This window comes from Polypterus senegalus, chromosome 1, assembly GCF_016835505.1.
Source record: "Polypterus senegalus isolate Bchr_013 chromosome 1, ASM1683550v1, whole genome shotgun sequence".
Classification (NCBI taxonomy): domain Eukaryota; kingdom Metazoa; phylum Chordata; class Cladistia; order Polypteriformes; family Polypteridae; genus Polypterus; species Polypterus senegalus.
The window spans coordinates 250552404-250570202 of NC_053154.1; the positions used below are offsets into that span (position 1 = coordinate 250552404).

A 17799-nucleotide genomic window follows, 5' to 3' on the forward strand; every position below is an offset into this window, starting at 1 on the left:
TGTGTCATGATGATGTTTTCCAGATGTGGTAATAGGTAATTTGACACCAAAATCTACGGGCCCACTTTGGCCTACAAAGACCTCAAAAGGGGTTTTGCCTTCAAAATGATTTAAATGTCCCAAAAAATGTCCCTCTCAAGAGAAAGGGAAACTGTAAAACAAAAAAAGCAAAACATTAAAACCTTTAGCTTGAGAAACAGTCTCCAAAAATAGTTTTTTTTATATAAAAATGTTTATTAAAAATAGAAAACTACAACAAAAATCCTTTCAAAGAACAAAAAGGAGTCGCCTAAAAGGTAGCCCAAGATCCAAGACACAAAACACAATCCAAGTGAAGAAATCAAATAACCAGAGCAAAATGACAGAAAATAGTACTTACAAAGAACTCCAACATACTTCAACAAATTATTACTGAGATTTCTTTTCAAACTTGATATATAGCCAGTTATGGTGGGAACTGGGCCCAGGCTCTGGGGGTTTTTTAGTAGTGGTGATGTCAGGGTAACTGCCTACTAGTGTACCACCCATAAAACGCAAGGGATAAGAGAACAATACATTATTCATATAGATACTAAAAAAATAAACATAAAAATTTTAACAAATATTAAATAAATATGTGACAAATATAAAATAATAACTTAAAAAGACATGACAAGAATGTAAACCTAAGCCAGGGAAAAAACCCCGGCTAAAACATGTACTGTACTTGAAAACAGATGATAGTATACATTGGCCATTGTGTTAAGTTGTCATAGAAAGATACATTAACAACGAATGCAAGTCTCCCATTGACTTTTTGTTGCTGTTATTGTCAGGTTGTGCCGTTTGAATGTGCTGTGAGCTTTTTTGGAGTAATTTTTCAATTATTTCTTTGCTTTCCATGTCTTTTATAATGGGATGAAAATCTCCCATTGTTTTTTGAGAACCAAGACGGGTCATTTGCTTTACATTTTGCCTTTACTGTTTACTGAAGCATTGTCCTCTTGTGCTGGTGCACTTTAAATATTATTTTGTGTCTTGTACACATTTTTCAGAGTATTTTTATATTAGCAGTGCATGTATTAGGTTTATATTAGCAGCTTCTCATAGTCCTTTGTTTGACTTTGAAAAAGCCAAAATTACACAGTGTAAATTAAAAAAAGAGTGGATAAAATGTGTTGTTCTCTTTTGGCGAGTCTGTTTATTTTCATTTTGATGGTAGGAAAGATTTTTTGAATTAAACCAGTTTTGATATTTTTTCGTTCTTTGCTCTACAGTATATTAAAATTGCATTAGTATCTTAAAATTAATATTTGTATGTTTAGACACAGCAAATTTTTTTGATTTAAAAAAATTTCACAATTTTGTTAATTTTTTAGTGCATTGTAGAAGAACAATTCAGTATCAATCACATCAGATTCTATACAGTATGTTAAAGATTCCATCTAATGGAGTACTAGTATTAAAAGTCTTCTCCATCCACCCATACTTAATCAGTTCCGCTCCATCCAATTCAATGTCACAGGTGATTCAAGATTAAAAAATGTAGAGAGAGAGGCCTTCATTTTTATTGAGCTTTTACATACTTTGTTATCTTGTGCACTCCTTACAGTAAACAGACACAAGGCTACACATGACTTAACTCATTTATGTTAATTACGTTTTAGACTTTACATGTGCTTCCTCCCATGCAATACCTATGAATAATACTATCACTATCTCAAACAACATTCTCACAGGCTATCTCTAGCCTAAATGCACTGCACTTAACAAACACATAAGTTGTAGTCTTCTAAATGAGAAAAAAAGGTAAAAAAATTACTTTAGAGGGAAACTGGAAACAGAATTGCAACCAATCCCTTGAAGGACAATTGTATAGAAAGCCACTACAGAATCTAGTCAGAATAATCACTCGTAAATAAAGTACTGTAAAGTGCATGGATGGACTGGGATCCTGTCCAGGATGATAATTCTTCCTTACCTTGCCTTTATAGTGGATGGTTCAAGTGGATTAATAGGACATCCAGGCCTGGATGCTTGGTGTTTTATTTTCTGATCGTAAGGCTGCCCTAGAGGAGGGTCAGAGGGAGATTATCTACTGGGGCCAAGTGTTTTTCCAGTATGCTGGGTGGCAGCACCCCTTGGGTGGAAGTCCTGTTTGTACACCTACAGGACAGCATGGGACTGTGGTCTGATGGGTGGCTTTTTAGATTACTTGAATGCCATCAGTGGTGGCTTTTTGGGGTACTTGAGTGCCTCCAGGGAGCACTGCCAGGAGAAGGCTACCATGGTTTTGGGAAGTTTAGTCTGACCTTTAAGTACTTCTTGATGACAGTGTTTTTGCACTGGATGTACTCCCGTCAGAAAAGGAACAAGCTTGCCTAGACAGAAGTGGGTGAGAAAAGAAAGAAAATATGCCTGTGTTAGTGTGGATATGGAGAAGAAGGATGTGATAAGGATTTTGTGAAATACAACTAAGTAATCTGAACCTGCTGTGTTGTGTCTGGGCTTTGGGACTCTGAAACACCCCCCAGTGGTCACACTGCATAAAATGTAAACTTTGTACTTTAGATATTGGGAAAGCTTCACTTCTACTCCAGCAGTCCCCATTTCACTAGTGAATCCTATTATTGACTAAAATTTTACCAATGATTAAATTATATAATTGTGTATATTTTAAAATGTTGCATCTCATTAGCAAATTATTTGTTGTACTTTATTAGTAACTCTTATAGATGCACAAATTGTTAACTCACGTGTTTCAAGTGTTTTTGAATGTAAAGTCAGAAATAAAGAACTCAGTTATGCCAGTTTCAAAGCTTTCTTAAGTATGTTGTGATACTAAATTTTTTAATGGAATCTGTACTTAATACAGAAGCTTTTCTTTGTAAATTGTAACACCACAGTTTCATCTTAAAGACAGAATGATTTTACATGAATGGGTACCAGTTTTTAATTAAAAAGTACAGTATATGATTGTCTAGTAATTTACTAGACAAACATGGTTAAGAAAAATGTTAAACTGTATGCCAGGACAAATTAGGGGAAACATTTTCCGTTAATTTTTTTTTTCAGTGTAAATTCTCTTAATAAACTTGTATGATACAAGACAAACATGATAGTTTTTTTATTTTTTAGTTGTGCTTTTTATGTATTTAGATATGTCACAAATTAAATTAATGATAAATTGTGCCTTGTTGGTCATAGAGATGTTTGTGTTGTTAGTCTGTTAGCCTGCTAACTACTTCTCCACAAGAGAGCGCTCATTTTTAAAGATTATTTCAATATGCATTATCCCCATAATACAAAACTAATAGCTGCAAAGTTACAGTATACCTTAAATTGAGACATTATTTCTAAAAGTGTTTAAAACCACAAAAGCTCAATTATACAGTCATATAGGTAATGATAATTTATATATGTATGCCTTAGTTCTTACCCCAGAAAAAATTAATAGTCATAGGAACTGCTAATTAATCTGTCTTTAAAAGTGTACATGTTTCCACCCGGTCCAGTGGTTTTCAAAGAGATTCAAAGCTGCAAACTCTGCTCACACCAGTGTTGTTGTTTTCCATAATTGAAGAAAGTATTTCAGGAATCCATATAAAATATCTTATCAAATAAACAACCCTGTCATGTCTGTTTAAAAAATGATTTTAGGAAGAGTTATATTCATGTGCCAGTAGGCATATAAGTAGGAGTAAAGGGAGGCATATTCTTACTACCTGCTAACAGATTACAGTTTTGTAATTTCTGTTTCCTTTGGTAAATTACTTATCTAGACCATGCAGTGCAGCCTTTTGTGGCATATTCTGTACTCTAAAGAAAAGCAATTAACCTTTTTTGACCTTTTACATGCAGTATCTTTTGACTCATAGTGGTGTGTCGGTCATGTAAGAATAGCTTCCAGAAAAGCTTCAGAGCATGTATATTGAATGGTAAGACTATACTTGTCTATTCAGAAAGCAACTGTTGGGTTACATAATATACCTAACAGCAGACAGCTATACGAACCACAACAGTCAGTGCTTTTGGGTATCGCCAGTCCAGTCCTTAACCATTGGAGAAGAATGAAGCACTATGTAAGGAGATATAGCAATAAGTAATTACTTATTCTTGGATATACAACTCCATGTTATAAATAATCAAAACAACTTAAATCACAACTTTAACCTTAAATTATTTATGTAACTCTGATAATTACAAAGCAGCATAAGACATATGCAGGTGAGATAAATACATTGCTCAAAGGAATCCACTTGCAGTCTGTTTACAGTTTTTTTATTAATGCAACACATTTGATATATTTACACAGTTTATTGTAATATCATATGTAAACTTTATGCTTTATAATATAAAAAATGTTTAGTATATGGAATAATTAGATCTGTATTTGAACCAGCACTCTTTCTAATTTAAATTAATGAGACTGTTTCTGATGTGATGAGGAACAGTGTGGTTTTTGTCCTGGTCACGGAACAGTGGACCAGCTCTACACCCTTAACAGAATCCTGAAGGGTGCATGGGAGTTTGCCCAACCAATCTACATGTGTTTTGTGGACTTGGAAAAGGTGTTCCTCGGGGAGTCCTGTGGGGGGTGATCCGGGAGTATGGGGTACCGGACCCCGTGATAAGAGCTGCTCAGTCCCTGTACAACTGGTGTCAGAGCTTGGTCCGCATTGCCGGCATTAAGTCGAGCCCGTTTCCAGTGAGAGCTGGACTCCGTCAGGGCTGCCCTTTGTCATCGATTCTGTTCATAACTTTTATGGACAGAAATTTCTAGGCGCAGCCAGGGTGTTGAGGGGGTCCAGTTTGGTGGACTCCTGGATGATGTTCTGTTTGCTTCATCAGGCCGTGATCTTCAGCTCTATCTGGATGGGTTCGCAGCTGAGTGTGAAGCAGCTGGGTTGAGAATCGGCACCTCCAAATCAGAGACCATGGTCCTCAGCCGGAAAAGAGTGGAGTGCCCTCTCAGGGTTGGGGGAGAGATCCTGCCCTAAGTGGAGGAGAGCAAGTATCTCGGGGTCTTGTTCACAAGTGAGGGAAGAATGGAGCGTGAGATCGACAGGCGGATCGGTGCGGCATCCGCAGTGATGCGGGCTCTGCATCGGTCTGTCGTGGTGAAAAAGGATCTGAGCCATAAGGCAAAGCTCTCAGTTTGCCAGTCAATCTACGTTCCTACCCTCACCTATGGTCATGAGCTATGGGTAGTGACCGAAAGAACGAGATCGCGAATACAAGTGGCTGAATTGAGTTTCCTCCACAGGGTGTCTGGGCTTTCCCTTAAAGATAGGGTGAGAAGCTCAGTCATCTGGGAGGGGCTCAGAGTAGAGCCGCTGCTCCTCCGCATCGAGAGGAGTCAGATGAGGTGGCTCGGGCATCTGATCAGGATGCCTCCTGAACGCCTCTCTGGTGAGGTGTTCCTGGTGCGTTCAACCGGGAGGAGGCCTCGGAGAAGACCCAGGACACGCTGGAGGGACTATGTCTCTCGGCTGGCCTGGGAACGCCTTGGGATTCTCCCAGAAGAGCTTGAAGAAGTGGCCGGGGAGAGGGAAGTCTGGGCATCTCTGCTCAAGCTGCTGCCCCTGCGACCCGACCTCGGATAAGCGGAAGAGGCTGGCTGGATGGGTGGATCCTAGGAGAAATAAACATGTCGTACTGATCATTTATGTTAGGTAGAATGCTTAGAGGGGTCTGGGTGGTCTTGTGGCTCGGAACCCCTACAGATTTTATTTTTTTCTTCAGCCATCTGGAGTTTTTTTGTTTTTTCTCTCCTGTGTAGCCATTGGACCTTTTATTCTATGTTAATTAGTGTTCCCTTATTTTAATTCTTATTTATTTTGTCTTTTTTCTCTTTCTTCATCATGTAAAGCACTTTGAGCTGCATTATTTGTATGAAAATGTGCTATATAAATAAATGTTGTTGTTACTCTGACAGGCTAAGGGAATTAAAACTTCATACTCTTGAGCAGAGAAGATTGCATGGGGACCTAATCCATTTAAATTCTGAAAGGCATTTGTAATATTGCTTGAAGTAATGATTTGAATATTAGTGGACACCTGTAATCACAGTTAAAATACTTGGCAAAAAAAGTACAGCATACTGTATGTTTGCTTAAGAAATACAAGAACATTTTCAAGACAGTATTGTACTTATAAATATGTACAAAATGTCATGCCCACTGGGAAATGCCACATAAGTTATGTAATCGAGTGTCCGAAGTGAACTAAATTTGTGGTGAGAAGCATAACCAACAATTATAATCAAAATTTCTTAATAAAAAATGTAATAAAACAAGGTTTTCTCCAAAATTACAAAGTGTTTAATGCACATGTATATATTTTATAAGTTGATCTTGGTGATGTCATGTGTCACCTGGATTATGGGCCTAGACACCTCATAGCATCACAGCAACTAGACACACAAAATAATGTCCATTATATAAACACAAAATGTTTCTGACAATGAAAAAATCTTACAAAATGGCAACAGAATAACATCACTGAAATAATGGTTAAAATATTGAATCATATATATAAAGCAGACTGTAACAATCTTGCAGTCTAGTATGTATACTATCATCCAGTTGATGCTCAGAACACTTCTGGTGTGCTCTGTAAAAGCAACTAACAGTTTTATCATGAAAAATCTGCAGTATTATTTGTCGTTTAATGTTTGTTTCTGTTTTTCATCTTGCATTATTCTTATTGTAACAATGTTGTAGTGGTAACAGAATTAAATCCACCTAATTATAATATTAATTTAATTGACTTTTTTCGTTGTCAAAAATTCTGCATGTAAAGACATACTACTGTATATTACAAAACAAAAATTAATCTGTCAAAAAACCTTAAAAAAGGCTTTGATGTTCCCATTGTTTTTACACTACCTTGAACATATTCCGTGACTATATTTTGATGAATATTGAGTGTTCCTTGCCTCCGCTTAGCTAGTGATACCTGTTTGTTTAACCCTAACCCTAATACAAGCACATGAGTGAGTCTTCATTGTCTGTTAATCTATTTTTATTTTCAAAGTTGTGTTTTTTTTTTAATTATATTTTTCTCAAACAATTAAAAAAAACTATTTTCCTCCCGGGCAACACCTGGTATTTCAGCTAGTAAATTATTAGCTAGTAAACAAAAACAGAATGTTATTTCCACAGTCATGACAGAGCACCCCTTGTAAGATGTGGGCACTAAAAGTGCCCATCATGTTTAAATGGGTGTCTTATATAATATTGGTTTAGTAATCTAGGTGTATGAATATTTCTGATAGAAACTTAAGAATGATCCTCTGTGCAGTGACCTTGCCAGTGCATCTAATATTGGACCCGGCAATGTGAATCAGTCTAATGGAATTGGATGTGGCACAGTAAGTGATTAAAAATAATTACTTGAAACAATGGCTTTAACCATAAAACATGGGCTTCCTCCGGGAGCTCCGGTTTCCTCCCACAGTCCAAAGACATCCAGGTTAGGTGGATTGGCGATTAATTAACTAGAACTGTTAGCTGTAGGTAAAAGGCTGGATCTACATAATTTTTTTAATGGCTTCAACTGTTATTCTCTTACAGAAGTCACACCTGTTGTTATGGAGACCTTTGATGAAGGTGCCAGTCACTCTTGCACATTCCTTAAATTATTCAAGAAATCAGCACACTGGGTATAAGACATGGATACAAATAATTTGATATTAAAGGGGGTTCATGGCCAATTGAACTTTCAGTCATATTATATACAGTACATTCTTATTGCCCTGGAGTTATGCATATTTCTTGAGAATCTAGCTAAATGAAGGACAGCTTTGCAAAAGAATTGATAATCATCCATATTGGATCAAAATATTTGTTGTGTCCTTGATTAAAAATCTCTCATTATGCCTGTTGACCTCAGGATTGTGCAGTGAGTTAGATTTTGTTTCATTTCCAAAAGTAAGTAATGAACCAAGGACCATGATTGAAGAAATTTGGCTATGGATTACATTTTACACATTTGTTAGTGTATTCCTGCACATTCTGTTTAAGAGGAGGCCACCAGACATATCTGGCAATACATTGTGTTGTTCCCTGGATTCCTTAATTTTCAGTTTTTAAAACTAAATCTCTTAAATCAATAGGATCATGAAAGTCTTCCAAACCAAAAATATCTTAAGAAATTCTTGGTTTTGGTTCACTTTTGTTTTAATATCAACCAGACTGACACAAAAGTGCTTGAACTTTTACATTATTTTCAAGAGATCAATAATCTAAAATCAACTAATAAATCTACGACGTGGATAGTTGCCTTCTAAGACGTGAAGTATGAAAAGAGGACAGGAGGTGAATAAAGCACATTGAAATGATGGAATCTGAGAAGCAGGCTTTGCGAGAATGCTTTTGAGAGAGGTGTGACAGTTAAGAGAGGTTCAAAAACGCAAAGATACAGAGGAAAGGCACTGAAGGAACCCATAGTGCAAAAGATATCAAATATTTTAAAATGTATTCTATTACCTGTCTTCCACGAGTAACAATTGATTATACATTGAAGTGTTCGGTAGTGTTTAAATATATTACATTTTTGATAATTAGTGAAGAATAAAATGAATAACTCTGTACTCTCCAACCACTCTCCACTCTTCCAAGTCTAATTTAATAGTTAACAATTCTTGATTGCCAATAGGATACTTCTTAACAATCATTGACTGTTTATTAGAAAAAAATGCAGAAAAGTCATTTTTGTTTGTGAGAATATTGTTGAGATAAAATTATACTCCCACCAATGTCAGAAGCATCTTCCTCTAATTTGACATTTGTGCTGCAATATCAGACAAATGCAAACAGAGTTTAAGATTATTGAAAGCTTTGGGTGTCATTAATCCTGACAAATTTTTTTGTACGAGGGATGTTCAAAAAGTTTCCACACTTTTTTTTAACTCTATTTATAAAGAATTTCAAAAACAAATTACATCACTTTTCTACATAGTCACCTTCGTTTGCGGTGCAATTTTCCTAATGTTGTACCAACTTTTTAATGCCCAATTACTACTCCTCCTGCCTTCACTGTTTCCAACAAAAATATTAAGGTGCAGAAACTTTTTGAATGTCCCTTATATGTGGTTTTTGGTGAGATTTTTGATTGCCATAATAGTACTAACATGTTTTATGAAATATCAGTAATATTTTGCTAAGATAACAAATATATACAGTTGTGCTTGAAAGTTTGTGAACCCTTTAGAATTTTCTATATTTCTGCATTAATATGATCTAAAACATCATCAGATTTTCACTCAAGTCCTAAAAGTAGATAAAAAGAAACCAGTTAAATAAATGACACAAAAATATTATACATAATCATTTATTTATTGAGGAAAATGATCAAATATTACATATTTGTGAGAGGCAAACGTATGTGAACCTCTAGGATTAGCAGTTAGTTTGAAGGTGAAATTAGAGTCAGGTGTTTTCAATCAATGGGATGACAATCAGATGTGAGTGGGCACCCTGTGTTATTTAAAGAACAGGGATCTATCAAAGTCTGCTCTTCACAACACGTTTGTGGAAGTGTATCATGGCACGAACAAAGGAGATTTCTGAGGACCTCAGAAAAAGAGTTGTTGATGCTCACCAGGCTGGAAAAGGTTACAAAACCATCTCTAAAGAGTTTGGACTCCACCAATCCACAGTCAGACCAGACAGACCATTGTTACCCTCCCCAGGAGTGGTCGACCAACAAAGATCACTCCAAGAGCAAGGTGTGTAATAGTCGGCGAGGTCACAAAGGACCCCAGGGTAACTTCTAACCAACTGAAGGCCTCTCTCACATTGGCTAATGTTCATGTTCATGAGTCCACCATCAGGAGAACACTGAAAAACAATGGTGTGCATTGCAGGGTTGCAAGGATAAAGCTATTGCTCTCCAAAAAAAACATTGCTGCTCGTCTGCAGTTTGCCTAAGATCACGTGGACAAACCAGAAGGCTATTGGAAGAATGTTTTGTGGGTGGATGAGACCAAAATAGAACTTTTTGGTTTAAATGAAAAGCTTTATGTTTGAAGAAAGAAAACACTGCATTCCAGCATAAGAACCTTATCCCATCTGTGAAACATGATGGTGGTAGTATCATGGTTTAGGCCTGTTTTGCTGCATCTGGGCCAGGATGGCTTGTCTTCATTGATGGAACAATGAATTCTGAATTATATCAGAGAATTCTAAAAGAAAATGTCAGGACATCTGTCACACACAATTCGTTTTACCAAAGAATAGTTAAAGAATAAAGTTAATGTTGTGGAATGGCCAAGTCAAAGTCCTGACCTTAATCCAATCGAAATATTGTGGAAGGACCTAAAGCGAGCAGTTGTGAGGAAACCCACCAACATCTCAGAGTTGAAGCTGTTCTGTACGGAGGAATGGGCTAAAAGCCGATGTGCAGGAATGATCAAAAGTTACCAGAAACGTTTAGTTGCAGTTATTGCTGCAATGGTGGGTCACATCAGATACTGAAAGCAAAGGTTCACATACTTTTGCCACTCACAAATATGTAATATTCGATCATTTTCCTTAATAAATAAACGACCAAGTATAATATTTTTGCCTCATTTTATTTAACTGGTTTCTCTTTATCTACTTTGAGGACTTGAGTGAAAATCTGAAGATGTTTTAGGTAATATTTATGCAGAAATATAGAAAATTCTAAAGGGTTCACAAACTTTCAAGCACAACTGTACTTGTATGACTGAATTTGGAGCTGGCCAGTTCATAATTGCCTGGACTTTATCAGACAAGAAATTTAATACCTTAAAAATAGAACAGAAAACTGTTGAAAGTCACCTTTCTCATTTTGATAAACAAGAGACTTTTTTCTTAACTTGTAAAGCACCTCTTACATGCACAATGTGTGTGACCAAAATTGGTGAGGAAATTACAATATCATCAATGTATACCAAAACATATACTCCCAAAATATTTGGGTAACTGATTGAGCATTGATAGCCCGTAAAGCAACAGATACTAATAATGACTTGAGGGTCTGTTAAAAGCAGCCTTCCATTCTTCACCTACCTTAATTATGGATAAGACTTCTTAAATGAAGTAAATACAGTATATTGAGTGATAAATTAGATTTAAGAGAAATTAATGAATGCAGTTAATCATTATTTACAATAATTTAATTTTGTTCTCAGCCGTGTATGCATTGACGTCAAGAAGCTTTTTTTATCCAGGAAGATTCAATGGAACTGTTAAAGGACAAATGTGTCTTATTAGTCAGGTTTTCCTTAATATAATCATTCATTGTTTTGTTTTTTTTTTTGTTTTTTTTTTTTTTTGGTGAATAGTAAAATCTTCTTTTTGGAAATGGGACTTCTGGTAATAATACTGTGATATAATCATAGTGCTATTGAGAAAGAATATGTCAATTTAAGAATTCTAATAATATATTTTTTTTGTTATTGAAACTTAAGGAATGAAATTAGTGACTAATGCATGCAGCGTTTTAAAACAGTTTTTAAATTTTACTCTACTTTTCTCTGGATACACTGATTTTCACCCACATCTGAAAGGTCTGGAAGAACTGGTGTCTCACAACAGGCCAATATATGGCAATATTTGCTTTGAATATGAATTAGGATAATCTGATGTCCCCGTCAAGACTTGCTTGAGATGATTATTTCCAGGATAGACTTTAATTTCCTCTGGCCATGTAATTGAAAAATCTTATGCAGAAAATGAAATGTGTGGTGTACTAAAATTTTGTTTATTTTTCCCTAAACTGTATATTATAATATTCTTTTATGGTTTCTTTATTGTATTTTTACTATGCATATTTTTTTGCTTTTTAGAATGCTATTGAGTTATTTTTACATCTCAGCTTTTGAACACTTGGAAACAAACTTTTTCATGCTTTTCTTTTCTTTCATCACTACTTTCTGCTTTCTGCTGATGACACTAACTTTGACTCCAGATTGGCAGTATGAGGGTAAGATGGTAAATCTTTCTTTTATAACAATTCTTTACTACCTACATTATTGCACTACTGTCCCATTCTTTCATTTTATTTTCATTGTGCTTTTTGTCAAAACAAAATTCCAGAAAATCATTTCTTTCTTTTATCTTTGTCTATATTATTTGTAAATGTCTGTAGTTTGTGTACAAGTGTTGTCATTCTCTCTACAGTTGTTGGTTATATTTCTAAATCGGTATTATAAATACCTTAAACATCTTCTGTTCATTCACAGAATGCAAACTGGCACGGTCAGGCCCCCCTGCTACAATTGTTGCAATTGATGAAGAAAGTCCAAATGGTATGTATGTATGTAAATACTATACTTTTATGATTTGACTGGCATATAGCCCACCATATGATTGAATAGGAGTACAGTATATGAAGTTTGGATAAAAATTTATGTTCACTGTACTGAACTTTAATTTACTCTTAGCTCCTGATCTTGAGCTAAGGCAAGAAACCAAGTGTCGAATAACAGAAAGCCCACCTTTCATCTTTTCTGAAGCATTCGACTAACATAAATGCCATTCCCATGTTAAAGATTTACTGGTTGAACTGACCTGTTGTTAAGACTCCGCTACAGCCTTTACGCCTTTTGATTTTTTATTTATTTTATTGTGCTTGTTCTGTGTTAGCTATTATAATTTGTTATCTTTTGTATTGGGCTTTCTTTTACAATGTAATCATTTTTTTTGTAGTTTATTAACTATCTACTGATATATTTTCTTTATTTTTCAATTATTCTTTCATGTGTTTGCTACTTAGTGTGTTAAAGGTTGATGCAAGGGGCTGTGACTCCTGATCATACTAGTGTGCTGCTTCCAGGCCTTTCTTTTAGGGTCTCCATGCAGTCTCAATCCTTGTGCATTGACTTCTCTCTCACTGTTGTTGGTGCTCCCTCTCTGAGCAAGTCATTGAGTTGAGTTCTTTTAGTAAGGAAGTTTGGGTGGGTTCCTCTGTCTTTATGGGCTGTTTCAAAGGCTTGGAATTTTATATTTCATGGTATTAAAGCATAAAATTTGATTATTTTGTTGTTTTTTTTTCATTGTGGAATTTTTTTTTATTTTTTTAAAAAGTGTTCTCTTAAAGAAATACCACACCCAAAAATTATACTCTTTTTTTTTTTGTTATTTACTTATTGGATTTTGTTGTGGTTGCTGAAACAATATCAATTTCATGTTTACATTCAGAATGGACAGAAAGGAGTTTATGCAGTAGCATACGTTAATAGTGGTCATGGCTGGGAAGTGGCAAATGATATGATAAATGTCTATGAATAAAGAAAAAAAATCCTACGTTACTCATGTCACATAATCCACAAATGTGGTCATTCCTTGTCAAATCAACCTATGGCCCACGCACTTTAGACAAAAATAAGTCTGGAAAAATTACCAGGTGTACCCATGTTAGTCAGGAGATACCCTGTAAAATTTTCTTGATGTAAGATCAATACTTTCCAAGATAGTGACAATTTACTGAGGGATGTGGTGGGTGTGGTTGTGGGTAGTGTCGATTTTGTTCTGGTCTTATTTTTTCACCAAATTTCACAAGTCCATAGCTCAAGAACTAAACCTCCAAGCAGGCAGAGACTTTGCACGTTGGCGCGTTAATTGGTATAGTATGTGACAGCATTAAAAACATTTGGTCCAGGTGTCCCTACATAGTCAATGCATCCCCTTGAAATTGACCAGAATTTAATTTGAGTTTTTGGCTTAGCTATATTTAGACCTCAGAAACACATACTTGTAACCACCAGAGACTTTTGATTGTTTTCCTTATTCAGGTAACTATATACGCTTTCTGCAAAATACAATAAATAACAAAGTAAGTGTATCAGAGTTTGAACAGCAGACTTCTGAAACCCAAAAATCATTTTGGATTTCATTTTCAGAGCACCCTAATAACATGTGGGAATGTGCTGATAATTTTTTTAAATATTTTTAATTTATTCTACGTTGTCCCTTTTTTCTCAAAACACAAACCTTACTTTTCTTTTGCAAATCTTTCATTTTTATTTTCCATCATAAACATATGCTCAATGTGCCTTGCGTCAATGGTAATTATTGAGTTTTCAATTAGTAAGTTATCAAAAATGTCTCATCTCATATTGCTGAACTGAGAGTTGGATTCTCCATTGCCAAAAGAGTACCTGGTACTCAAGAATACCACTGTTACATCCCAACAGATGGAGGCAAACTCACAGTCAGCCGGATGTCTGGTGAAGACAGTCAATTGACTGTCCGAATATTCGCCACTGAAGCAGCAGTTGAGATCCTGCCCTTTCACCATCCCACTCCTGATGCATCAGATGCGTTCCTCACGTTAGACCAGTGTCCTATTGGAGGCTATGTTGGGTGCATGTTTCGTGAAAAATGTTGGATTGGTGTGATTCATGACAAGAGTGAAGCGCAATCAGACATCCTGATATGTTTCATGGGTCCAGACTATTGTGCACAGTTTTTCCGTTGGCCACCTAGATACGATATTGGTTGGATCCAATTACAGTATGTCAATGCACTGCTTAGTGTACCTACAACGGTCAGTGCGAGGCAATACCATCTTGATCTTAAAGGTAAAGATGCCTTTCACTCTGTACTTCGACAGAAACAGAAAGGAAATGGGTCACATTTCTTTCGCAGTAATACCAAGATGTTAACATTTCATTACAAGTAGTGTTATATTTAATAATAAATCAAGCAGCTGTTGTTTATGTGTTGTGCTTAATGCTTAAAATTAGAAACAAAATGATTTTTTGACATTTGAGAGGTCTGCTGGTCAAACCCCGATGTAATTTCTTGTTTGTTTATAACATTTTGAAAAGTACTGTGTAGATATCCAAGCACAAAAAAAAATTCAGCAGGCTGCATCAGTTAGAAGTATACTTTCTATAAGCCTAAATATGACAAAGTCATTTTTTTTTTCTATTTTTGAAGGTGTGCGCTTATGAGGTGGTGTCATCTGGACTAAACATTTAGATTTCATTGCTATACCTATAAAGGTACCAGTATGCAAAATTTGAGCCTGTTTGATGGGTTAGTTCTTGAGCTTTGGACTTGTGAAATGTGATGAAAAAATAAGGCTAAATAAAATTGGAACATTTCTCCCCTCATAAAATTGGTTGTATCTTGGAAAGTATTGGTCTTACATCAAAATAACTTTACAGGGTGTCACCTGGATAACATGGGTAAATCTGGTATTTTTTTCAGAATTTTCTGAGACTAAAGTGTGTGGGATTTCTTGAAAATCTTTTGATTTGACATGGAATGACCCATGTCTGTTATCTAGTCACCTTTGCAAAATGTGCAAACTGAATTCTTGTTTTGCTAAAGCATTGTTAAATATTTACCATATAATCAGAATAATCAGCACATGCATAAGCAGTAAACCTGAAACCACAAGGGATTGACTTTCTATCTTCAAGACCTGCCTGTCCCTGTCATTTGTTGGTCAAGAGTCCTATTATCAGTTCAAAAAGTGACTCCCATGAGTCTTTGGGCTTCCTGTTTATGTTCCCACTGATAATTCTGGATGTAACTATTTAACAATATTTTAACAAAGCATTTGCTTTGAACATTTTGATCAAGCAAATGGATAACAGACATGTGGAATAGGCAACACGAATATTGTGGGATTTTTTTTTTCTCCTTTTTTCATGGACATTTTTCGCATCATCTGCTGTTGTACAGCAAATGCCCCCACTGAGTTCTGTTATGGTATACACTTCTTTCTCTCCATTTTGTATAAAACCATGAAATTAATAAAAAAAAAAATTGGCCACTACCGCCAAGTACATGAAATAAGTAACATAAAAAATATCATTTTTGAGAGGAGTGTTCCTTTAAGTGTCTTACTTTTTTCTGTTTTAGCTTTGTTTAGGTAGTTTACTATTACTATTGTATCTAGACAGTTTTATGCTTGTATTTAATCTAAAATATTTACTTAAGGAAAAATTAATCACTGTGTTTAACACTGTGGTGATCTTTGGACTACTACAGATCATAACACTTGTCATTTACAAAATCTTCAGCTTGTAGGTTATACAAAACAGAAACTTTGCTGAGTCAGTAGGTGTCTATACTGCCTATAAGCTAACTCCTATTAGGATAAAATAGCACATTTGCAAACTTTATTTGTATTCATAAGCTGAATACTGACAGACGGGTAGTAAATCATTCTGTCCAAAGTTGGCCAAAAGTATTTGCGTTTATTTTGCCAAAATAATGTCAACTTATTCTGACAAACTGTAGACCCAGATGTGACCCCATTGGAATGCTAAATATGATGGAAACACAACACTGTATTGGTTAAATAAAATGACCCTTCATTGAGACTATATTTCACTTCTGTGTGCAGTTAAAATTATATGAAGTTTTAAGCTTCTCTGGAATAAATTTTGTCCAAAGAAATGCTGCTCATTTTACAGTGTGTGTGTGTAGTTCCATAATGCCCCTGAGGAGGTGAAAGGCATTTCTTATATACCTTCAGGCTGCTTGCACATTCTGAGCCAAAGGAGTGCTTGCATTTTTATCAGGAATTCACAACAAAGCCCATAAAATATCCTTGCAGTTCATCAGGCATCATTGGTACTAATTTTTATGTGGCTATTTCTAAGAACTGTTTTACTTTTGACAGCCAGCATCCACTAAGCTCTTTTTGATTATATAAGTGTTCTATTTTCAAGTGCTTCACACTTCCTGTTCTTTTTGCAAGAAAACACCACTCTGAGATTTTTTCCTCTGTATAGAGTTCCAATATTATTTTTAATTTCTGTTAAGGTTCCTTTTTGCGTTACTCCTGTATTTGTGCAACCACTTACAATTACCCATTTTACCTGACTTTTATTTTCTTAAAGTTTGTGCTTTCCAGCTGTTCATTATTCCTTTGAGTCACTCTTTGTCCTTTTGTAGATAATGGTGTTAAGTAAATCAATATGGTTCATCAAAGTGAGGTTTCTTTTTGTTTCATGCAGATGCTGCTTATAGATTCAGAGCTGTCACATTTCCAAAGAAGCTGAAAATAACAAATTTCGATTTCTGCCAAAACATATAATTTATGAATATGCAAATCCAAGCTGTACATGCTTGCTTAATGCAGTATCGCCCCAATTAATGTCAACCTGTACTTTTAATGTTTGATTTTTCCATTTTTCACATATGGTTAAGCATAAAAGGACTTGGCAGCAAAACTGTCGGTGTCATATTTTTTCTCTTTTTTTGTATGCTAATGGTGCAGATTAAAAACTAAATAATAGCTCAGAGGTTATAGATTACATACAAAGCGTGCAGCAAAGATGAGCACAGTCATTTTGTGGAAATTTAAAACGGCAACTGATTTTCTGTTTGTGTTTTCCTTTTGTGATTAAACAAAAAAAATAAGTCATCCAAAAGGAAACATTTGTTGCATAAACTATGCTGTTTAAATATAGTAATCTGTCTATATGCTATACACAACTGTTTTGCCTATGGCTCCGTTGTCTTAAAGTAGAGGAAAGAACAGATTTAAAGTATTTTAATTCATTAAAGAGTATGACAAATGCCTCTGATATACTTCAGTATGTGTTTCTCTCTGTTAGGAACAGTTACAAAGAAATTTAGTTTGAACAAATTTTAAGATAAGCTTTTTTTGAGACTTAAGCTATGTGCAGCTGAGGGAATAATAAAAATATAATGAATGAAAATGATTATGTTTAATTATGTTGTTTACTATAATGTATACCACAGGGTCCACTTTAGATGTGAAGCTTCCTGTACTGTAGTAGAATGCTGCACCTTGGTGGCACAAGTGTTTTTTATTATTACAACATGCAGTACTTGTACTACTTAAACTGCCAGATAGCAG

At 35.3% G+C, this 17799-nt stretch overlaps 1 protein-coding gene across 6 annotated transcripts in view; it reads left to right on the plus strand.

Annotated features, from left to right (window-relative positions):
- pcdh15b (protocadherin-related 15b) overlaps window positions 1–17799 on the plus strand; it is a 760133-nt gene that overhangs the window by 159254 nt on the left and 583080 nt on the right. For 4 of the 6 annotated variants that reach the window (XM_039771647.1, XM_039771665.1, XM_039771683.1 and 1 more), the window contains 2 exons: window positions 11920–11934; window positions 12194–12259. In XM_039771647.1, coding sequence (XP_039627581.1) covers window positions 11920–11934; window positions 12194–12259 — 81 coding nt within the window. Of the gene's footprint in view, window positions 1–11919; window positions 11943–12193; window positions 12260–17799 lie in introns of all 6 variants that reach the window. The other 2 variants (XM_039771676.1, XM_039771655.1) reach the window with 2 other exon arrangements.